We start from the raw sequence: 25,490 nt of genomic DNA, 5'->3' as shown, positions 1-25,490 counted from the left end.
ACTGTAGAGGAGATGAGAGATCCTGGAACATTAGTAATGGGCAAACACAATTCCAATTTTCAAAAAACAGAATTAAAAATTTGGGGTCATAGACTGTATTGAGTTTGTGATGAAATTCATGAATATTCATGCACACACTCAGGGTCAGCAGTTTCAGGCACGCTTTGAAGCCCATGAATATACATACCATCTCTGAGAACCTCAGCTAGAGAGGACAACGCCTGAGACATATTAGAGAGAGACACTAGGAAGAAATTCAAATTTATTGATAAAGAATCCTGAGTCCGTTGAGTTGAGTCTCTCAGTGTTTTCACACGTACCTCTCTGACTGATCCATATAGTAACTAGACTCAGACCCCAAAGGAGGCTTGTTATGAATAACTGAAGACATTCCTACCACTCAGGACATTCTAAGGGTTTTAGGAGCTCTGTGCCTGGAACTGGGAACAAATACCAAATATATTTATTATACCACATCATGATAGGGTATTCCCATCATATATAGATAAAATGAATATAACTGATCTCAAGAATATACATAATAATAAAAATATAAAGATGAGTTCTTAGTAGCTACTATTTGTTTCATGTAATTTAAAACTATATAATTTAATTTTTAACAATGGCTCTGTTGAATAGTCAGTTCTCATGAGCTAGTATGAGCAGATTCAGCACACTCTAGGGGTAAATTAATACCTATCACTATTCCCAGAGATGCACATCATGAAAGAAGCAGTAGAAAACAAGTTTGCTCCATTGAGGTAACTCAGTGTGGGCATTTTTTGTGGAAGGTGGCTTAAGAGTTCACCTTATCACCTCCCAGAGCCCAATTATACTGCAAAGTGTGCCAAACGCCATGGGCAGGCAAGCTACTAGTCGCATGGTGCCCTGAGAAGGGTACAAAGGTAAACAGATACATATCCTTCTTCTCAACCAAAGGGCAGGACCACACACTGATGTTTGGCCTGGCTTCTCTCTTTTCTTCAGCTAAATTCCAGGATAGACCCTGTGGATGTTACACCATTGCCTTTGCAATACATTTCTGCTTGGGAGGGGGAAGAATGAATGCCCCTTGATAGTTGTAGAACTAGGCTAGGATTTTAGAGAAAGACCAGCTAGGATTTTGTAGAGAATTAATTGCATGGCTCAAGCTGGAACAAAAGTCCTGGGTTGAGTCCCTTTTTGCTCCTTACTGGTTGTGTGACAGTGGACACATCATAGTCCCCTTTTGGAAAATTAATGTAATAGCACATTTGTCATAGCATTATTATATGAGGAGGCAATAGGAAGTAATAGGAATCACTATATGTATCAGTTCCATATTAATCAGTTATGATTAATTAGACTGCATGTAACAGATGCTTGTTTATTCTCCTCCATATAAAGGGTAATTGTAGGCAGGGAGCCCTGGGCTCAAGTGGCAGCATCATGGTTAGTAGAACTCCAGTCTCCTTTTACCTTGCTGCTATTCCAGCCCCATTGCGAATCATCCAAGGTGACTGTTCACATTCCGTTTTGCATTCCAGTGGGAAGGAAGAGTAAAGAAGGTTGTGCTCCCTTCCCCTTTTAATTATAGTTTTTGGAGTCACACAGTCTTACTACTTTAATCTCTAAGACCAAAACTTGATTCAAAGAGGTTGGTAAATGCCATATATTGGCTGCAGTGTGCACAGCTGAAAAGCATTCTTGTTTTCCTAAAGAAGGTAGGGAGAAAGGACACTTAGAAGTATCTACCATCTCTGCCACATTTTGTGAACTCTTGGTAGCTAACAAAACGGTCAATGTGGTTATTTGGTTTAAGAGTCAGGGTTGTTATTGAATGATAATATCATTAATAAGCCAGTCATATGAGTTACATGATTATCTGATGAATAATCTAACAATTGCAACATTTTTTTTTCTTTCTTAATAATTATAATATCAGAAAATATTTTGTGGTCCAGGCACTTCATTTTACTGATGAGAATACGTAATCAGAAGAAGTGGCAACCTAGTATCATAGGATTAGTTACATTAGGAATTGGGATTTGAACCCACATCTCTTAGTTGTATGGAAATCTGGTAAATTGAGCTTGTGTTGCTTCACTAGGGCACCTCTGAGGATGACATAGGATATGTGCTGAGGTTTGCTGAAAGCAGAGAAACCATAGGAGTGTTTAATCATCATCCCAACGGCATGTGGAAAAAGAATGAGACAATATGTTTAAACTGGTATTTAGTAATAATGTTCAAACTGTGATGCTGCCTGTTGTTAAGCATAGATTTTTATTACCATCAACTGGGAAAGAATTGGTAAAATAAACTGTAGATAAGAAATATAACACTCCACATAATTATCAATAATTGTTACCTTTGGTATTAGGTATACTTATTTAGTTCCTAATAAGTTCATTTTAGTGCCACTTGAAACTATTGCCACTTGAAAAAAAATTGTACTATTTTAGATTACTGTATAATTTTCCTTTTGTCATTTCTTAATTCTTTTCTATGTATTTATTCTCAGTTTTCCCTTCTTTCATATATAAACTCTATGGCAAATGATACATATTCAACTAACCATTATTAACAAATTTTATTTTAAGTGAGGTCTTTTGTTTTTTTATATTGTCTCATAAACTATCATTAATTTGTGCTTTCTTTTCTGCAAAAACTAAGCATCTAAAATGCCATGACACTAAATAAAAGAACATAAATTGTTAATGGCCTCCTAGAACACAAAGATCTGTGCCTTATGTTTCAAATATGAAACGCCTTACTGGTTGGAGTCTTAACATGTCTCAAAAATGTCTTAACTGTTGCTTTCATTTTCAAAGCTTTATCAAAGCTGATAACGGTAACATTGAATAATAATTAAAAGAGAAATAACATCTGGATTATATATCTTGGTATTGCAGCTCTGGTTAGTATTTAGATTTATTTACCATTAATTCACTATTAGCAGTAAATGTCATTATGGCAATACGTATATTAAGTATAATTTTGTATTATAGGAAATTGACACTTTAGTACTGTAATTTGGCCAAAGATATAAGGAAAAAGACATACTCTCTTTTTATAGGTGGTAGTAGCCAGAGAATCACAGTAAAGGGCGCATCCACCTTATTCTTTAGGATTCAGAAGACCTATAATATCTCTAAGCCTGTAGTGCTAAAATAACAGTCCCCATCTCCTAATATGTTCTTCAAATATATAGTAATGAGACTTTTTGAACTATTTCCTGCGTTAAAAATAAGTCTAGTGAATATTTGACTTTAATGGTCATTTAGATTAAAGTAAGTCTACATAGTACATAGGGTTTATCATTGTATTACATTAGTACTGGTTACCTTATGATGACTAGAAGCATTTATTAGTAGTATGTCTTTGAATGATAAATGATAAAAATGTGTTTTTAATATTACTTAATAAAAGAAGGTTGCTGTATAAAATCTTTTAAAACATTTCAGGAAAATTTATAAAATGTCTTTGAGTGGCTACAAGAGATAATTGCTATTTTCTTGTTAAAGTTATAATCTGATTCCCATAATTAATAATACTGTTATATACTTCCATAACATAATTTAATATGCAACAGATTTTGGAGGCAGAAAAAAATGTCTGTATATTCTGGGAGAGATCTACAGACCTTGGTTGTATAACTGATCTTGGTTGTATTAATAGTTTTGCCTAATTTATTGTGAATATTTTTTTAAGATGAATACAGTGTGAATGTTATATTTTTTTCTTTTCTCAAAGATAACCTTCGGAGGCATACCTTTCTCTGGGAAGCCAAGTTCCAGCAGTAGAAAGAACTTCAAAGGCTGTATGGAAAGCATTAATTATAATGGTATCAACATAACTGATCTTGCGAGAAGGAAGAAACTAGAGCCCTCAAATGTGGTAAGATTGTTCACTCCAAAATAGTGATTCATAGAAAAATCAAAGAAGTTTTGTTTTTTTCTGGAGTATTGAACAACAACAACATCGTCATAGCATTTTGCCATCATGCTTGTGTTGGGCTGAGCAGTGTAAGACTAACTACAGAATTACCTAAAGAAAGTGCAGATAGTGGATATACTCTGAGAATAAATAATGGTTTTTGAGTTAAATTAGCCTGCAGTAGATAGTTTTACCTTAGGTGGAGCGCAGGATTTTGAGCCAGTGTTTCTGAATTCCCCGTATCAGAGGGACATACCTCAGGCATTTCTCAGCGTGTGCTTCGTCCCGGCAGTTCAGCAACCCGTAAACGTTTCCAGATGTCTTATCATATATGAGTCTCCATTTCTTGTTTATGATTAAATTCAGTATTTTAAAAGTGTTACATCCAAGAACTTTGCTATATTCATTTCCATGTTTCCAAAGATAATTGATCCAGGTAAGTAAGTAAGTACACTTTCTGTGAAAGCCCTAACCATACTAAGTATAGGCAGTTAAATAAGGATCGACTGCCACTGGCTAGTGAGAGCTGTGACGTAGAACCTAATGGTGATCTTCTTCCGGCTCTGCTGTGAGTCGTTTCCAGCTTTAACTACTTCAAGGAGGAGAGCAAAAATTGAAGAACGCTCTAGCATACCTGTCTCCCCATGACACTGTTTAGGATCACTGAAAGATATCAACTGAAAAGTCTAGTGTGTGTTCCCTATGGGTCTGCAAAAACAGGAGTTAACTTCAACCTACAAGTGTTAGCTGGAAGAGTCTGGGGTTCGAGACCCACATTTGAGAGCCACTGGCAGTAAATAATGTTACGAGTGCTTGCACTGTATTCCAAAAGAGCTCTGATGGTCTCTTGCCCCACATTTGAGCCTAGGGTTTTCACAAAATGATTGGACAAATAGAAATCCCCTCATGAATAAACAGGAGTTCAGGTTGGGCATGAAAATTACTATGGCATAAAATAATAATTTAATGTGAAATTTTTCTTTATTTTTCTTCAAAATAATGAATTTCTACTGAGTAAAAAGTTGAACTTTGAAATTATCTCACAAGTATTGGCTATAGAGACAAATAGTAATAGTTCTATTTATAGGCAGCAGGCACTGTGCTAGGAATGTTACTTTTATGACAATCTGAGAATAGTACTACAACGAGTAGAGATGTTATCATATACATTTTGTAGATGCCAAAAAAAAAAAAAAACACACACACAACCCTGAGACTCTGCCTGGAAAAATAACTTTCCAAGATGATTGAATGTGAGTAGGTTCACAGTATATGACCCCCGAGGTCATGGTCTCCTTACATGCTATGTTACTTCTTACCTAGAACAGTATTAATACATACACTGTCTTAAGCTTTGGATAAAATGGCACCAGGGTCCTTTTGTTTTCTCAGAAATCATTGCTTAAGATAAAAAGATACAGAACCCAAATCATCAGAATATTTTTTGCACCTTTAAGAAGAAATAAAATGTTATTTCTGCCCAAACCTCCCAGTTGGTCCTGATAGGCATTCATTAGGCACCTAAATTATAAAGAATTTTACTACGGAGATTCATTCCCAGAACAACTTTAACTACAAAATATATTGTAGTTATAAATGCTATTTTAACTTGAATAACAAAGATATTTAGTAAAGCATAAATTATCTATAATTATGTTTGTTGAAATAGAATGAGCAGACATAGGATAAACTTTTAAACAAAAATATATGTACATATTAAAATTTTAGGCAGGATGGAGAAAAGTGGGACATTTTGTAAGCAACTCTGCAAGGACAAATATTTATGAAGGAAATTTGCTTTCAAAGATGTCAGGTTCTGGTATTTCAGTGAAATTGACTCAACACTCATTCTGCATTCATCTCCATGCACACACCCATTCCCTAATATTGGTTCACAACCTCCCCGACAGCTTCCTGAGTGTAATCTGCAACCAGCCCCTGGATGCAGAGGGCAGGAAGAGACAGAAGAGACAGACCACCCCACATTGGTAGGTGGCAGGTTTAGTAAGCAAGGGAGTTTAAGTCTTGTCTTGGGAAGCCACAAGATGAGTACATCTCTGCACCTGCCTGCCAAGTCTTAAAAGTTTATTTAGAGGTCTTACCTGGATTTAGTTATGGATGCAGGAGGCCTTAACCAGTTCAGTACCCAGGTTGGATAGCCTCAACACCACATCTCTATCTTAAGACTGTATCCTTGGAGTGGGGAACACACATTCCGAGGACAGCGGAGAAGTCTCCAATTGTCCGAGTCCTGCTCCTGGGTTAAATGGCAGTCACAAGTCTTCTTGATGACCTCCTCCAATACCTCATTATTCATTGACTTCTGAGTCAGCACCTTTACTCAGAAAGGACCTTTAATTTTATTGGGAGACATTCCCCACAACATGGGTATGTGGTCAGTTATAACATCTCAATTATTAGGCAAAGGCAATTCTTTTCATCAGTAAAAGTAAGCAGTTAAAAAATAATTATTTGTGAAGCTACAGTGTAAATTTAGTTTGAATATTAATTCAGAGGGACAGCCTGCCTTAGATGTAATGGTTAATGTGCTGAAATGGAAGAACGATCTGTCTAAACCTAGATACCGTGGTGTTGTGTTGTTGTGAAATAAATAAGTAATTGAAGGACCAGATGAAAATGCCAACAAATTATATTCCTCAGAATATTATGGTGGGATAAAAGAAGTTGGAAGCAAACGTAGATTTTCAGACCTTTGAAAGGAAGGTACTTACACACTGGAATACAACATTTAGCGTGTCTGAATAGTAAATGAAATTTTTTTTTGGTACAAAATAGAGGGAGAGTGAGAAGAAAGAAGAAAGGAATAGACTTCAATTATCACAAGTTTGTTTTTATTTTTTACACTCATACTACTATTTTCAGAAGCATTAATTCATTATAATATATGCACACTTCATAGGAATTTAATATAACAATAATCCGAAATAATCACAATTATGCTGATCCTATATAGTTAATATTAATTCATATATATTAGGTATAGGGATAAAAACCAAGAATATTTGTCCCATAATATCAATTAATAACAACCAAATGACCATAGTTCCCAGAGAGGCTAGTAATGTACGAATAAACACTTGACATAGGCCATCCAGAAGAGGACGGTGGCATCTCCTCCTTGGCTGAGGCATCATCAGTAATGGGGGAGGGCAGCAGCAGCTTTCTGCCCTCTTTAGAAAGTCCAGTGGTTCACACTCATGTCCACCACACAGGGACACATCCCATCCCATCAGGCTTGTCAGTCTGTCGATTCCATGACAGGTGGTTCTTGTTAATTCCTCATCTTGACAGCCAGCTGCTGAGCCCTGTGAGACACACACTCCAGGTAGAGTGATGCCGAGGTATCCGGGTGCTGAATCCAAATCCTGCTGCTGCGTGTGAGAGTTTGGCACAAGCTCAGGCTCTGCACTGACATCCACAGACTGTAGCTTTGTTTGCATTTGTCTCAAAGCGTGCCCTTTTGTTTTCCAGGGAAATTTGAGTTTCTCGTGTGTGGAGCCCTACACAGTGCCTGTCTTTTTCAATGCTACCAGTTACCTGGAGGTGCCAGGACGGCCTAACCAGGACCTGTTTTCAGTCAGTTTCCAGTTCAGGACTTGGAATCCAAACGGTCTCCTGCTTTTCAGTCAGTTTGCAGATAATTTGGGCAATGTGGAGATTGACCTCACTGAAAGCAAAGTTGGCGTTCACATCAACGTCACGCAGACCAAGATGAGCCAAACAGATATTTCCTCAGGTTAGTGCAATTGGTTTGCTGTGTGCTCCTGAAACTGCTATTGTGATTTCCACAGCTGTCATTGCTTTTGTTTTGTTGGTGTTGCGTGCTCGTAGTTATGTTTGGATTCAGACTTGGTGAGATTCTTACTTGGCTGCCCAGAGTACTGACTGAATAAGAGAACCTTGGAAACTGGCTCAGAGGGTGAGGGGTGGGTGAGGAGGAAATGTAGTTGAGACTGTCTCAGAGCACCAAGATCTTCTATTGCTTATACATGCTAGTTCACATTAATAGGGCAATGGACATTACTCTAAGTGAATATTTTATGTTTACAAAGAATGTCTATTTTACTGACGTAAGAGTGCCTGGTACTATTTGACTTTATGGACATTCAAATATCTTTTACTGTTAGTAGCAAGTATATATTAATTTAATCATGACTTTAAAGGTATATGCAACTGTTTGAATCAAAACCTCAGGGTGATCTTGCTAAATTTATGCAGATTTTCAAGAAAAACTACAAGGGGTGAGTACAAAGAAGAATGACAAGATGTATGTATCAACTGAGGGAAGACTGACTGTCTTGGCTTAGCGGGTAATTTTTTAAAATTGACCTCACAGTGGTTTGATAAACTGAGGCTTGGGTAATATTGTTGTTAATTGAACAAACTTAGCAACCTTGGGATATTCTTTGATTAATATGGTACAAAGAAAGCTGAGATCTTGTAAACAAAGAAAAATTAGTCATGATGGTGGACTCTTAAATAGTAGAAGTTTTCATCAAATTTCTCTAGATGTTCCTTGCAGTAGATGTTTTTATTTTGTGAAGAACTACTTAGAAATAGAAGACAGAGAAAATTAACATTGACTGAGCAGCTTGTACAAATGTACCAAATACTGAGAGAGGAAGTTCATGACAAAATGCTCAACTGCATGACTGTTGGCTCTGATGTCGAAATATTCCGTGTTCACTCGTGACACCGTAGGTATACACCTGACGAGGTTCTAACATGTTCTATTGTCTGTGTCCATGTCATTTCCCTGTGGGCTGTCAGGTCTTTGAGGGCAGAGGCTGTGCCTGTTCTGTTCTAGCATATAGAGTAGCACCTGTTACATTAGAGGCGCTCTGGGAGTGTTTGTGGAGTTAACACTGTGGCCCTTTAAACTAGTGTTCACTAACAGAATATTTCCTGCTGAAGGATATGCGTCCTTTCATAAAATAGGTGTTGTGTTTCTGTAGAGCATGGCCATATAGACTATTACTGAGAAGGATTCAAGGAAGATATAGGGACCATTATATCAGAGGTGTGTCTGAATTAGTGAAGTCAAAAGCCATTGTGAAATACCTAGATATTTACTTTTTCTGTTTTTGCTTTGTTAGTTTTGCTTTCCCCTGAATGTTTGGAGTCCAAATGATTGATCAACCATATTTTATCACTACTTCCCAGTATAAATTCACCTTGGGAGATTTAGAACAAATAGAAAATATCTGGAGAGACCAGAAAAACACATAAAACAAACACACATACAAATATTTACCACAGTTGAAAAACATCCCATTAGATTTTATTATGATTAATGATTCTTTTCTAATGACTAAAAACATAAAAATATAAGTATGAAGGCCCCCCTCCCTCTTGACATTCTCTGAACAAACCCAAATTCCTGGTGGTTTTCCATGTAACAGGAACCATTATAATGGAAATAATAGGATCTTAAATATCGAGATCAATAAACATTCCCCTAGTTTAATTTGGTCTAATTTAAGACTCTAAGATACTTTCATCTAATTTAAACTGTGTTTATGAAAAAATAAAAGGAAGAAAGAAGAAAGGAATCCAATATGCAATGACTAATTTACATTAATAGATTTGCTTAAATATGATAAAATTGGACTTGAGAAATTTTTGTTAATTTAGCCAAGAATCTGTGCAAATTAAGGGAAACTGATAGGAAATTTCAACATGTCGGTAACCTTGATCTTACATATCCCAGTGAAAATACTTTACTGTTCCAAATATTTATTTTTCTTATACACAGAGTGGAAACCACGATCTTATCAGTTATCATTGCTCAAGTTTCAGAAAGATTTGTAAGTAAATACAGATGCACATACATTTTTAAAAAGTTTTATCTTATACTCATTTAAACTGTGTTTATTAAAAAATAAAGGAAAGAAAGAACAAAGGAATCCCATATATGACTACATTCATTCATCCATCCTATAAATACAAATGGAGTCCATAGAAGGCAGTTTTCATCTGTATTTAAAGTACTTTACCAAATTCAATTAAAGGTATGAGTAACTTAGTATAAGTAGCAACACTGAGAAAATAATTTAGAAAGATAAGTTAACTGAGGGCACTAATGTTTGCTTTAATGAAGGAAAATAGTTCTGTATTATGTCTGTCTTCTTCTTTTTTGTTTGATTATTATTTTTTATAATAAATGCTACAGAAAGTGAGGAAGGTAACAATTGTCTCCATTGTCTATGAAGAGATGTAAACTTTCCAATTCAGAAAACTTTGAAGGAGCATTTGCTTTTTACAATAGAAACATTTTTTTGGCTCTCTTTATTTTTGTTTTTTAAGATTTTATTTATTTATTTGAGAGAGAGCAAAAGAGAGATCACAGAGAGAGAGGGGGAAGCAGACTCCCCGCTGAGCAGGGAGCCAGATGTGGGGCTCCATCCTAGGACCCTGGGATCATGACCTGAGCCAAAGGCAGCTGCTTAACCGACTGAGCCACCCAGGTGCCCCTGGCTCTCAGATTCTTAAGAGAGGAAAAATCAAAGGAAATAATTACATGTTTAGCATGCTTTGTTATATGTTGTTTGACCTGGAGTATAAACACCACTGATTTATAAATCACTGAATTGTTGAACAAATGTCTCAGCATTAGCACCTTTTTGTGAATGCAAGTGTGGATGCTCTTCTCAAAGACCAACAAATCCTTCATGTCTACCTTATTCTTATCAGCAGCATAAACATTGAAGTAAGTCAGTCCTTTTTTTATTTTATTTTTAAAATAGCTTGGTTGTGAAAATGTAGAAGATACATAAAATTTAGAAAACAAAAGCAGTCACTGCTAGCATTTCTGTGTGCACACACACACGCATAAGAAAAACACTGTGCGGTAGGTAGTGCATTGAGAAGTCGTTATAGAGACACTCAGGTACTGTCTGTTAGTACATACTTGTAACTCAGTTTTATTTTTAAAATGTGAATAAGTTCTGTGGTCCAAGATGAAGCTAATTCAAGTGGTTCAAAAGCCTTTTTATTCTGTCTTGGACGACATTGTTCTTTGATGATAAAGTCAAACTAAATCCTGTAAGTTAGTATTCAATATATTTTTCACCCTCCTTGTATTTTTCCCTCTACGTTCTGATTGATTTCAGGTCTCATTAGTCTTGACACTGGACTCAACTTGTAAAATTCAGTCAAACTCTGAGTAACCTTGACTTTGCAGAGCAGGTTATCTTTCTGTGAAAATATTTTCCAAGTTGCAACATCAACTTTTATAAAACATTCCATTATATTTATTTCTATTTAGAACCATACTTAGTGAGTGGGGAATACAGATTTATGCTTTTCCCTTGGCTCGGAGTAAGTAATAAAAGGAGGGAAAAGTGCTAAAAGGAACAGATGGGTAACGTGTTCACTGAGCATACTGTTTAACATTCATGTCGGAACCCTGGAGAAGGTGGGCCTAGAACTGTGTTTTTAAAATTACTTAGGGTTTTTGAAATTTGTTTTTCCAGCTTTTTTGAGGTAGGCTTGACAAATTTAAATTATATATATTTACATGTACAGGTTGTGCAATGTGACTTTTTAAAGTGTATGATAATATATATACACTGTGAAATAATTACCACAATCAAGTTAATTAATGCATCTGTCACCTCACACTTACTTTTGTGTATATGTGTGTGTGTGTGTGTGCACATACACAGTGAGAACACTTAAAATCTATTCTCTTAGCAAATTTCAGGTATACAGTGCAGTATTATTAAGTATAATTACCATTGCTATACATTAGATTCCCTGGAACTTTTTCATCTCATCACGGAAAGTTTGTACCTTTTGACCAACATTTTCCCATTTCCCCCACCCTCCAGCCTTTGGCAACTATTCTACTCTCTGGTTCAATGAATTTTACTTTTTTAGGTTTTACATAAAAGTGAGATCATACAGTATTTGCCGTTGTGTATCTGGCTTCTATCACTTAGCATAACATCCTCCAGATTCAAATGATTTTGATAAAAACACAGAAAACATAAGGAAACATTTTATATCGCACTCAATACCTACTGAAACTTACTTTGCTGCTTTAGATGCACTCTTACTTTATGTTTTTTTTTTCTCTTTTTTTCCATTAAATTTTTCATGACCCATCAAATGATTTTATGACCTAAAAACAAGTTGTGACCTACAGTTTGGAAAACATTGACCTACAGATCTGTCTTCTCATTTGAAGAGTTGGAATTTTTTAAAGTTCCAGTTGCTTGGAGGTATTTACACCATCAGTCCGTTTTGGAAAACTAAATGTATCTTCCAGGAACAATACTGCAGTATTATAAAGGTAGTAAAAAAGTATGCATGTGTATTACTGTCTGATGTATAGTCAAAACAAAAAACAAAAAAACTACCCACCATTTGAAATAAGGTTTTTATTGCAAAATTCCTCAATTTTATGTCACTAAATCATGCACAGATGTTTACAATAATACTCTAATGTTGTGGTCTACCCATATTAATAAGGTCATAAAATGTTTGACTCAGCATTTATATAGTGGAAGGGAAGTGATTTCTATTAATGATCTTTCTTACCTATTGAAAAAAATCAATTTCTATCCATGTAAACAAAGCCTTTTAGAAAAGTCATTCAGAAAATGCACTGCTTCTACATCGGCTGTTTTCTAGCTGAAGTATTAGAACCTTGTTTTGTTTACATAGATACTGCTTCAAGTTTAGAATGACTTTTCAGCATCTGCACTGCTTCAGAAGCCTGTATTCAGTAAAGATCATCTTTGTTTGTATTTCTGTCTCTAAAGAAAATCTTTGTGAGGCCTTGTTTTATTTTTGTTTTATTACAGTGTCTTTTGTAATCCTTTTGAGTTCCATTTGGATGTATTAAGGGAAGGTGTCTTAGTCTAATCAGGCTACTGTAACAAAATAGACTGGGTGGTTTAAGCAACAGACATTTATTCCTCGGAGTTCTGGAGGTGGAAGATTGCCATCAGGGTGCCGGCGTAGTTGAATTCTGCTGAAGAAGGCCTTCTTGCAAGTCGTAGACTAGAGACCGCTGCTTTCATTTGTTCTTGTCTTCACAGGTGGGAGGCGCTGGAGAGCTCTGTGGGGGTCTTTCTGTAACAGCACTAACCCATTCAGGAGGGCTCCACCTTCATGACCTCAGCACCTTCCAAAGGCCCCAGCTGCTAATACCATCACACTGGGCATTAGGATTTCAACATATGAATTTGTAGGGGGGAGATACAAACATTCAGATCACGGCAGATGGAGTAGACATTTTCTTGGCTTCTGGTGTAGCTTGGGAACTTGGTGGTAAATACTGGCATGTTTCCAGTTTTTTGTTGGCAAATGCACTTCCCTGGAACTGCTCCTGGCATAGTCTGTGCTAAGCAATTAGAATATCTCTTCTCTTGATTTTATGAACATTTGAAAATGTAGTTAGTACATTAATTCTGGAAAGAATTCATACCAATTTTGAAAATTCAGTGATAACTTGCATCATGAGGTTTCTTTTTCATCACGTAAGAAAAAAAAGTTTAGTTTGCAGTACTGTTTTTTGTATTTTGTTTATTGAGATATGATTTTCAGCTCTCTGGTTTCAAACTGCAGATATTACTTAAGAAACTCAGGGCACCTGGGTGGCTCAGTCAGTTAAGCATCTGCCTTCAGCTCAGGTCATGATCCCAGGGGCCTGGGATCTAGCTCTGCAGCAGGCTCCTTGCTCAACAAGGAGTCTTCTTCTCCCTCTCCCTCTGCTGCTTCCCCTGCTTGTGCTCTCTCTCTGTCTCTCTCTGTCAAATAAATAAAATCTTAAAAAAAAATTTTTTTACAACTTAAAAATTAAATAACGTTTATCTAGGCATACTTCACATACTTCAAATGATTTGTTTTTTTACACTGCAAAGGGATTGGAGACCTATTTAGTATGTATATTATACTCCTTAATTCAAGTTAAAACCAGAATTATTAGAAGCCTTAAAAATGTCATTCTTGACTATTAAGTTCATATCATTCTGATTCTAAAGAAATAAAGAAGTACACAGAGATATTTATTGCAACATATATAAAATAATAAAAGTAATTGGAAACAAACTAAATATTTTAAATGAAGAGGTGCTTTTAAAGGCTGTATCGTCAAATGGAATACTATGACGTCATTGAAAGTCATGCTTCTCAGGGCGCCTGGGAGCTCAGTCGTTGGGTGTCTGCCTTCGGCTCAGGTCATGGTCCCAGGGTCCTGGGATCGAGCCCCGCATCGGGCTCCCTGCTCCACAGAGAGTCTGCTTCTCCCTCTCCTACTCCCCCTGCTTGTGTTCCCTCTCTTGCTGTGTCTCTCTCTGTCAAAAAAATAAATTAAAAAAATATTTAAAAAAAAAAGAAATCATGTGTCTCAAAATTTAATACCATTGGAAAGTATAATATAGTGAATTAAAATGTTAACGAAAATTTGTATAGAATATGATCCCAATATTATTATTAGAAATATATAGATAGCTAAAAAACAGTTCAGAATGAAAAAAAATCTGAATAATACTAATAGTAATTATCTCTAATTGGTGGGTTATTGTTCCCATTACTAACATTTTTTTTTTTTTAAAGCAATTTTTTTTTTTTTTTTTTTAAGATTTTATTTATTTGCGAGAGAGAGAATGAGAGACAGAGAGCATGAGAGGGAGGAGGGTCAGAGGGAGAAGCAGACTCCCCGCTGAGCAGGGAGCCCGATGTGGGACTCGATCCCGGGACTCCAGGATCATGACCTGAGCCGAAGGCAGTCGCTTAACCAACTGAGCCACCCAGGCGCCCCCCATTACTAACATTTTTTTCAGTGCTAACATCTTAATACATTTTCCATAATACCCAAATTTTCTACAATAAATATCAATTACTGTTAAAGCAAAACAAAACAAAAAGTTACACTATAAAATAATTGAGGGTAAAATGATATACTGAAAAAGTATAACGGTTAACAACATTATGAATGGAAATTACATAGACTAAGTTATATCAATTCAAAAATTCTAGTTTCTCTACTTTATTAGAAGCATATAGTCAATTTTTAAAAAGTTTGTCCTTAAACAGTGAGCTTCAAATTAATTTCCTTAATGGCATTTACGTAACAAATGGAGCATTTTGTATTTGGATGCAGACATTTGGGGGTTGGGTCTTTGAGCTTTTATTTGAAAGTACACATAACTAATTTTGAACAAATGCCACACTTTCCATGTAATTTAGATCCTTTTATTTTTTTCAGGATAGATAGATGGATAAATGGATGAATTGATATGTAAAGGCATTTCCTCTTAAAACTGTTGCTAGCTATCAGGGAACAGCAAATTTTACTTTTCTCTTGTAATGATGAATGAATGAATGCAAATCTCTTTATTCCAAAATAATCTACATATACTTCTCCAAAAACAGTAGCTAAGAATTAATTTTTAGGGGCATCTGGGTGGCTCAATTGGTTAAGCGTCTGCCTTTGGCTCAGGTCATGATCTCAGGGTCCTGGGATTGAGCTCTATGTTGGATTCCCAGCTCAGGGGGAGTCTGTTTTTCCCTCTCCCTCTCTCTCTGCCCCTCCCCCTGCTTGTGCACTCTCTCTCTCTCTCAAATAAATAAAATCTTAAAAAATAATTAATTTTTAGAGTTCCTTACTTTTTGTTGGTCGTCTAGATCTCTAAGATGTTCAAGAAAAGCTCAGAAATCCATCATTTTAAGATGTGAAAGACAACATGGCTCTGGATTCTTAGAAAAAGCTTGAGTCTAGGGAAGGTTGATTCCCAGATCACTGTGCTCACTTTGAGTAGGAATCTAGATTTGTGCCTGGCCAGCGTATCTCCTCTTGTTTAGTAAAAGACAAAAGTGAAAGGGATGGAGATCTATAGATACAGATCTATAGATATTTATAAACATAGATAATCTTGGACAAATCTACAACATACTTTGCTAATGTTTTTCTCCCAAATTCACAAATAGACTGGCTGTGAGAGCCACATGGTACCAAGTAAAAAGCATTTGAGTGAATGGTATGTTGCTCCTGGGTAGCTTCACTAGCTGACTTTTTATTATATTTCAATTCCCAACGTGGCTGTACTGTCATCATGCAAGCTGAGTGGAAATCTACCTTTAATTATACTTCAGTGCATGCTGGTGCATTTTCACATCAATAGAAGCATTATATTCCAACATGAAAGGAGAAAGAGGCTGGGGGGGGGAAAGTTTTGTGATATTAGGTACTGACTTATTCTTTAGGAAGCAAAGGGGACATTTTAATTTATAATCACACTCCAGGATACCATATCTACTCTAGTTTCTACAGTGTTTCTGGGCCTTTTAAAGTATTCTATGCCTTTTAAAGGGAAAATGAATAAAACATGATTGTACGTATGTGTGATAATAATTTTTAAAAATTGCAAGGAGAGGATAAAATTTAGTAAACTTAGGTGGATAAAATGGAGGTAAAAACTCCCAATAGGGACAAGGTCATGTTTTAAAAGCTTCAATTTACTGTACAAATAAACTCATCAGAGAGGGAAAAAAATCAGATATTACTTCTACAAACTATAAGAATAAAAATGAATTATGCAAGACCAGCAGAGAACACAGCTCCGGAACCCCAAACTTAGTATATGGATAGAGTTGAAGATGTTTCCAAAACAAGAGGAGAGAGGGCACGGGAGCAAATTGGCTTTGCCTGCAGGCCCTTTTTCTTTGCCTTTCATAAAAGTTTTAAGGGCTGAAACTTCTCTGATAGATGAGTAATTGGTAAATTTAACCAATGTAGATTTATATAGTAAAGAGATAATAAATCACTTGATAATAAGCCAGGGTCTCCAGAGAATCAGAACATATAGGATGTATAAAGAGAGAGAGATTTATTAGCAGGAGTGGACTCACACAGTTACGGAGGCTGAGAGGTTCCAAGCTCTGCAGTGGTAAGCTGGAGACCCAGGAGCTTCACTGCTGGTCTAAAAGCCTGAGAACCCGGAGGAGCCTGTGGCCTAAGATCCAATCTGAAAGCCGATTCAAGGCTCATAGGCTCAAGACTGAAGAGCTGATGTTTCAGTTCTGTCTGAAGACCAGAAAAGACCAGTGTCCTGGCTTAAAGACAGTCAGTCAGAGAGGGGGGAATTCTTTCTCACTCCACCTTTTTATTCTGTTCAGGCCTTCATTAGATTGGTCGAGGCCCACCCACATTGAGGGAATGGGCTTTACCTCAGTCTCTGGATTCGAATGTTAATCTTATCCAGAAACACCTTCACAGACATACCCAGAATAGTGTTTGAGTACACATCTGGACACCCTCTGGCCCAGTCAGGTTGACACATAAAATTAACCATCACATCAAATTTAGATATTTTAGGTATTTTTCCACTGAGTATATAATTTTTTTTTTAAATAGTTAAAATAGTTTCGGCATGGCGTAATTGGAGATTGGTTGCCTTCATAATCAGAAAGGACACAAAGTAGAATCAGTGATTAAAGCCTCCCCTCCAGTCCCCCTACCCCCCTTCGTTAACCTCATGGTGGTGCTTACCAGGGGTGATTAACCAGAGACTTGAGACTGAGATAGTACCATGACAGTTACGTGTCTGCCTTTGTTCTTTTCCTACTTTTAAGCAATCTGAGCTGTTCCACCTGTGAACAATACAGGCTTATTGAGATAGTTGGTGCTTTGTTAGAATTAGCTGTAGAAATGAGCCTTTTTGAAAAGGGGATCCCACAGATTCTGGGAGAGCTACATGGGACCTCTTAAACTGATTTGAGATCAGCCTGAAGAGTGATTCCTGTGGATACTCTCTGAGATGTTTACCACAAATATTTCTTAGTCTCCTCCCTTTTTTCAGAAAAGCTCAAGAAAATTTTGGGGTTGTCACCCAATACTGCTCAGAAACTATTTGCGTTTGATAGTATTATATCAGAAAATACTTATATGGACCAAACTGTAATCATTACTCAGTTTTATGATTTATTTTATTCTGACGCATTTCTCTTGAGGCCTGTATATCCCCAGAACAGACCCTGCTTCTGATCACTTGAGTTTTCTTTCCTTCCAGCCACTGCTTATTTCCTCTTACTCTCTATGATCTACTTTTTACAAGTATAGCCATGCATAGATCTTTGCTGTAGCACTTGTGAACATCTGATATTTTCTGAAAGATGCTGATAACCTGCCTAGTATGTCCAGTCTTCTAGTACTGCCAGTCTTTCTTTTAGCACTGGTAGTCTTCCTGGGATCCTTTCAGAGATTGGATCCCTGTTGCTGAACCTCTGTCCAGAGGCTAGGATCTTGCTACCCCTGGACATACCACCCTGCTGCCAGTTCCCTGCCTACATGTTGGGACACTGCTCACTCTGATTTCTGAGCAATCTTTCCCTCCCCTCATTCCGGTTTTTTGCTATTTTATCTTTAACTCTGACATTGCTGACTTGAGTCTAAGCCACAACCTCCTGTTGCCTATAGGTGTTTTCTACCCCTTTGGGCACAAGTTTTAATCTCCCAACCTGAAATGCTTCTGTGAGTCCTGTGCAGATCTGTCCCAGATCTCAGCCTCCTTCTGTCTTCTCTGTCATCAAATTTCTATTGTTTTTTGGGATGCAGACATGACATACAGTTAATTGGGGGTGGGTGAGAACTACAAGCAGAGAAGTAATAAAGTGCACCCAATCCCCCAAGCTCTTAGCTCTGCCAGGGCATAGATGGCCAGCTGATACCATAGCCGAGATTCCAGTAGAGAGGAGTCTGCACTTTAATGCTTTACAGCATTATGGGGGCAGGAGTCAGAAAAGCTGCCTTGTTAGGAAAGGGAGGCCCCTGGAGCCCAGTGGTTGATGTAAGTCTACTTCTCCTTTGTGCTGACTCAGATCTGCTGAAGTAGCCCTCTGCTAAGGAATTAAAGGTTGGAAGAAATGAGACTCCAGGGCCATCCAGAGAAGTCCCATCTGCTCCTGAGACTGTGATGATAACTAACAGCTGCTGAATATTTAAACCATGCCTGTCACTCTTCTAAATCCTTTACATTGATTGTCTTGCTTAAGGCTCCAAAGACCTTGTGAGTTAGGTACTGTTTTGTAACCTCCTTTCTCACTCATTTCTATCAAGGGTAAAATCATTCTCTTGGGACCTGAGATCAAAACCTTGAGAAAAATCAAATTCTGTCCTCCATCTTCGTCCAGCACATGTTATGATTTAGCAAGTACCACCAGTTCTTTTGAAGTGTCTCATCCATCCATCATCTCCTTATTCTAGTTCAAAAAATCATCGCTTGAAACCATAATTAAGGCCATCTTCATAACCAAAAAGAATGTTTCTTTTTGATCATAGTCCTATTTATATGGTATATACATAGTTAAAACCATGGGCGATGGAACCAGACTACCCACTGTCTAACACTGATGGAGGAGGTCTTTCTCTGTTCCTGTCACTGTTTAAACTGAGTTCGAGTTCATAAATATACTAAGTCATTGAATTCAGAAACTCCTCAGGGTAAAGATCATCATTATCTGTATTGTATAAATGAAGAAGCTGAAGCATAGAGCTACAATAACTCACCCAGACTCTTGCAGCTCATAAATAGCAGGTTCAGAAAGGAGGCCAGAAAAGTTGAGTCTGAAATCATTCTACATTCATTCTTGGCTGCTCTGCTGCATTGCCCCCACATTCATTCAACACGTCTTTCATTCACACACAATCAGGTATTGTTGTATGTGACTCATCTGAAATATTTGTTGAATGTGGCACCTAACAATGACATCCTTATCATGTCTCATTGAGATTCTCCCAGGAGCCTTTTAAATGATCTCCCTTATTGTTTCTTATTTTTCTCTCACATTATCCAAGTTTTTATTTCTAAAATGCAAGGAAAATAATTTATTTCCCATTACATAAGGGATAAGTCCTAATTTCTTAGCATGCCATATAAGAGCATGCCATATAAGAGCACGCACAAACTGAGCCCAGCTGGAGGATTTGGCCTCATTTTTTGTGCTTCATACCGTGTACTCCCACTGCTTTTCACTGTCTGCTGGGAATTCCTTCCTCTATATGCCATTTTGGCAAAATTCTGTTCATCCTTCAAGATTCACTTTAGTATCATTTATTATCAATTTAGTATCATTTCCTTTCTCAAACCCCAGGGAACAATCTGTCATCCTCTAGTATAACACCTCATATCTTGAATAATATTTTCCTTTGTTCCATCTTAAATTACAGACTCCTCCACTGTCATGTCTCTTCCATCTCTGTACCCCCTAACACTCGCCTGTCTAACACTTGTCAGAGAGGAGATGCTCAGTATTTCCATCTTTGACTTTTGTGATGGATCTACACTTAGACAAAGGCAGTGTTCTTCTCTCTGCCTCCCTCCTCTCTAAAAAAGTCCACTCCATACATTTCCTCCTTTAAAATCTGAGAGTGACTGCTTCCAAAGTGTCATATTCCCATTGAAAAAGTCTTCCATGAAACCCTGAATTTTTAAGATTAAGTCTTATGTGCTCTTCACAAAAGTCCTAAAACACTTATCTCATGGTGATCTCAAATCCTTTTAAAATTTTAAATCACTCTGTTTTCACTTGTTTGTTACTGTTTATTACATGGTTCAGGCATTTGACTACTCTGGTTGAAAATGCTTAAATTTCCTGAAGCTTTTTGAGGACATTAATTCTCTTCTTTCTTCTGCCTGTCTACCGTTGAGCCTAGCACAATGTCTTACATGTGCCATGGTTTCAAATATCCAGTTGACTGATTATTTTTAATAAACTGATACCAAGATGTTATAAGCTGTAGCTTTATGATTCTGTTGTCTTCATCAATTTATATGAACCAAATTCATTCTGAAACGCGAGTAGCAAGTATCTCAGAGGAAATAATTGCTTAACTGTTGGAGGTTAATGTGTGTGAAATTGATCTGGACCTGAATTTTGATGTGATATTTTTATGGAAAGAATAGTTGTGTTTTAAGGTATTGGAGCCTAGAGCTGTACTGGGTAAACTATTACATGAATAAAATAAAAGCATATATACATTTGCTGAAAAATGTATTCTGAGGAGCATGACATGAAGTAAAGCCTTGAAATTAGTCATATTCCCTTTGTATTTATTTTTTCACACAGAATATAGAAAAGAGATGTGCATGATTAAAATTAATTTAGCTTTATTTTCTTCTTCAGGCTTGGGAATGCCCCATTTGACATAATAACTCCAGGGGAAAGAAGGGAATCAAAGTTTTTTGTACCCTCTACTTAAGGCCCCTGATCTCCAGTCATTTCTACACTTGCTTAAAACAGACTTTCCAATTGTTGTAGGAGCCTAGTCTGACATACTTTGTCAAGGGAAAAGGTGTCTTGGATGATCAAATCGTGTTGTCTCTGACTTCTTCTATTTGGTATCTCCGGGCAATAACCCTTTCTCTATTAGATAACTAAACAAGTAACTTCATACGAGACACTGTACACAGACACAGAGAAATAAATAGCACGTCCACTACCCTTCATCCCAAGCCCAGCATGGGCACCTGTTCATCTTCGTCCACCTAAGACCGTACAGCACATACTTACTGCACGTCAAGCATACTTTATTCAGCTATGATGGGAAGAAGAGAGCTAATAAATCCTCTGCCTTTTCCTATATATTTTTTTTTTAACATTTTTTAATTTAAATTCCATTAAATTAACGTATAATGTTTTATTGGTTTCAGAGGTACAGGCTGTGATTCATCGGTCTTATGTAACATCCAGTGCTTATTACATCACGTGCCCTCCTTAATGCCCATCACCCAGTTACCCCATCCCCCCACCCACCTCCCCTCCAGCAACCTTCAGTTTGTTTCCTGTGATTAAGAGTCTCTTATGGTTTGTCTCCCCCTCTGGTTTTTCCTTGTTTTATTTTTTCCTCTCTTCCCCTATGATCCTCTATTTTGTTTCTTAAATTCCACATATGAGTGAGATCATATGGTAATTGTCTTTCTCTAATTGACTTACTTTGCTTAGCATAATACCTTCTAGTTCCATCCATGTCAATATATTCTTTATAATGCAATGCTGTATAAGAAAATGTGAAATCTGGATCCATTGTCAGGTAAGTTTTAACCTTTCCTAACCACAGAGCCATGTATTCTATTTCAGGCAAGGCATACATAGCAAATGGTTTGTTCATAAAAAATTTGATGAGGGATAAAAAAAACCCTTGATGGTCTCTGTGAGAAATATTTCCCTTAGGAAACTGAAAGAAAAAGAGGACGCTGTATATCTTTAGGTATTGTTTGACTGCCTGGAGTGGTTCTATAACACATAGTGCAGTATATTTCATAGAACAGTGAATGGACATCACTATTGAAAAAAAAAATCAAGTGTGTGCTCTTTCACTGTGAATGAGCGCATCTCCAGTAGTGAACACAGCTGGTAGGTGTGTGAATGTGTGTAAGTGTGTATGCATACTAAGAAAAGAGAACGCCTTCAATCTTTAATGAAATAAAAACCTTAAAATTCAATAATTCTGCTTTTAATTGAGCACTATAATGTCTCCATTTGCCATATTTGAATGATTTAGAATAGAAAAGGTTTCGTCAGTAAGATATGACATTAAACAGTCAGGATTATAGCTCATCCTGAGCTTTAGTAAAGTGCTTGGTTTCTTCTATTTCCTTTTCTCAAACATTTGAGCATTTACTATTAAGTAACAAAAATAACAGTTTCTAGCCTTTCTGGTTCCCTTTTTTCCCTCTTAATAAAATAATGGATTTTATTAAGGTGGTGGGAAGAAGAAATCTTGAGGGATGGGTCCTCTAAAGCACTGGTTTTCCATTGGGGGTGATTTTGATCATTAGGAGATATTTGGCAACATCTAAAGACATTTTAAGTTGTCACAAATTGGTGTGGGTGTGTGTGTGGTGTGCATGTCACTGGCATCTAGAGGATAGAGGACAAAGATGCTGCTAAGTATAGGATGACCCCACGTCTTCCCAAACTAGGATGTATTTGGCCCAGGCTGATTCCTAAGGTTACTTTTAGGTCCATTTAGAGTCTTTTTTTAATTTCTTTATCATTTTGTTCAGTGCTGTTATGAGCTTCCTTCTTTTCTTTCCCTTTCCAAGTATGTGTATACACACACACACATGCACACACACTTTGAAAAATTTCAGACTCCTCCCTTTCATTTTGCTCTCTTTGTGAAACTTTTGTACTTCAAAACAATGAAGATAGGTTGTTGACTCATCTGTATGTGGTCAAAACAGATCATACAATGAGACTGCTATCCTGATAAGCACTCTTCACTATTTTAAACCATGTTTATTATTTTCTTCTTTTTTATACAAACTCCAAACTCAGGTTTTCTAAAAAATGAACTCTCTGGTACCTTCCTTCACTATAACTTGTTCCTGCCATTTTTATCAGTAACAGGCACAAACACAAATTATGTGTCTATGTATAAGTTTGGCATCAGGCAGATAATTATCTAAATAGTCAAAAGGATTGTTAATATTAGATTCAAATGTTACAGAAACTTAATTAACCATATTAATGGTGAGAAAAAAGAATTTTATAGTGGAGAAGAGTCCTAACTGAAATCTGTTGTTTTTCAGAGTGTGTTCCTTTAGAGATCCAAGTTGAGAGGCAAGAGAGAGATAGCTGAAGACATAAAACAGCAAGGCAGAGAGCACAGAACACCTTTCTCCATCAGCAGTCCAGCTTTGTCTGTATAAAATGGTAGCCAGGATTATCTCGCTTCTTCTCTGAGTAGCCAAATTGGAAGCTTCTCCTCCATGTTGTTACTAGCCCAAGTGGGCCTCTTTTCATCTTGGGACTCATGACAGTTGGGATCCTGCACCTTTTCTCTGATGCTGAGCAGGGAAGGCCAACCTTCCCTTTACTATCATTATCTCCCTTTACTACCCATTATTTCCATGGTCTTTGATCTCCACAAAAAAACCCACACCACACACACACACACACACACACACACACGAGAATCATAAAATAGAGAAATTACAGTGTGACAGGGAAGTAGTCACAGTCCTCCATAATGTCGCATCTATGCGACTCCAGTCTTACCTGCAGATTGCAATCACACACACACTCACAGATTCTCATACAGCCCTTCCTTTCCTGGATCGTTCACTATTGCACATTGGGTACCTAGTGTGTGCTAAGCACTGGAAATATGAACAGAATGTCCTCATACTAATACTGTAATGAGAAATGAGAGATATTAAATAAATATATACTTATAGATGCTAATGAAAGCTATAAAGGAAATAAGCAAAACTATGCAGTAAAAAGTAGAGGGTATTAAAATTAGACTCAGACATAAAAGATAAAGAAGGGTCAAGCTGGGATAGAAAAAACCTAAATTACAAGTTCTACAGTTTGAAAGCACTTAACAATTCAATAAATGTTAAAAAAAGGTGGGGGGAGTTGATAAGGAAGAACTGAGTTTGGAGAGGTCAGTAGAAGCTAGATCACGGAAGGTGTAATAAGCTATGGTAGAAAGTTAGGACTAAAAGTCATTGAAGGATTCCTTCCTACTGAGTACCGTGATTTGATTTTTAAATGATTTCTCTGGGTACTATGCAGATAATAGATGAGGCAGATACATAGGATAGATAATTGATTATAGGGTGGGATTATAGACAGGCAGCAATGAAGAAAAGGAGACAAGGTAGAATCTATTACATAATCCAGGGGTAAGATAATGGCACTTTAACTAAGATGGCAGCAGTGGAGATGGAGAGAAGTTGTAGGATTTGAGAAATATTTCAAAGGTAGAATCCCCTCACAACTTGGCAGTATATTCTGTGTGAAGTGTGAAATAAAGGTAGTGATCAAGAATGAATTGCAGGTTCTTGACTTGATTACATGGATAGATAGATAGTCCCTTTGGCCGATGTGGAAACAAATGGGAAGAAGAGTTTGGAGAAAGTCCAGGTCTGTTTGGGAGGAGAAAAAGCCCACAAGAAGACAAAGAGGGAATGGATAATTAAGTAAGAAAAAACCTGAGAGGGTGTGGTGTCCTGAAGTCACAGGAGGAGAGTTCCTCAAGAACAATAGTTGAAGTGTTAAAAAACGTAATAAATTTAAGTGGTCAGCTATGTAAGAAATGAATACTTAGCACTTGCCTAAGTGCAAGGTAAAATTGAAAGTGGGATAAGAATTCTCTTCCCACCTCTGAGGCTCACTGATTTTGTGGAAGGCTCAGACAGGACAGATACCATCTCCACTGAATAGAAAAAAGCCAGGATAATGCTATTTGAAAAATGGAAAATATTATTATATTTTTAGGATTATCATTGTTGATTTCTGGTGTACTCTGTGTTTCACTCACTCTTCCCTTCTTCCCATCAGTCACAGTAAGTATACTCAGAACAGCAGAAGTTAGAAAAAGATGATCAATAAGAGAGAATGTATTATAAGGAAAATAAATTGAAAATACTTGGAATGACCATTGAAGGGAGATAGGAGGAGAAAGTTAAATGCTGGAAGATGCCTGGAGGACCATAATAGTAATAGAAAGTCAACCAAGACAGTGTTGTTTCGTGAAAAACAGCAAATAGAAAGAATAGGACTAACATCTACTCAGGGGCACTCCGTGA

General features: G+C 36.9%; 1 protein-coding gene across 4 annotated transcripts in view; it reads left to right on the top strand.

Moving 5' to 3' along the window:
• The window catches only part of CNTNAP2 (contactin associated protein 2), a 1,915,205-nt gene that overhangs the window by 888,879 nt on the left and 1,000,836 nt on the right, over nt 1-25,490 (top strand). For all 4 annotated transcript variants that reach the window (XM_032401131.1, XM_032401133.1, XM_032401132.1 and 1 more), the window contains 2 exons: nt 3,736-3,879; nt 7,411-7,675. In XM_032401131.1, the coding sequence (XP_032257022.1) occupies nt 3,736-3,879; nt 7,411-7,675 (409 nt within the window). The remainder of the gene's footprint in view (nt 1-3,735; nt 3,880-7,410; nt 7,676-25,490) is intronic.

The sequence above is a fragment of the Phoca vitulina genome, unplaced genomic scaffold (assembly GCF_004348235.1).
Source record: "Phoca vitulina isolate PV1807 unplaced genomic scaffold, GSC_HSeal_1.0 scaffold4, whole genome shotgun sequence".
In the NCBI taxonomy this organism is placed as follows: domain Eukaryota; kingdom Metazoa; phylum Chordata; class Mammalia; order Carnivora; family Phocidae; genus Phoca; species Phoca vitulina.
This window is presented reverse-complemented; position numbering and strand designations above follow the sequence as displayed.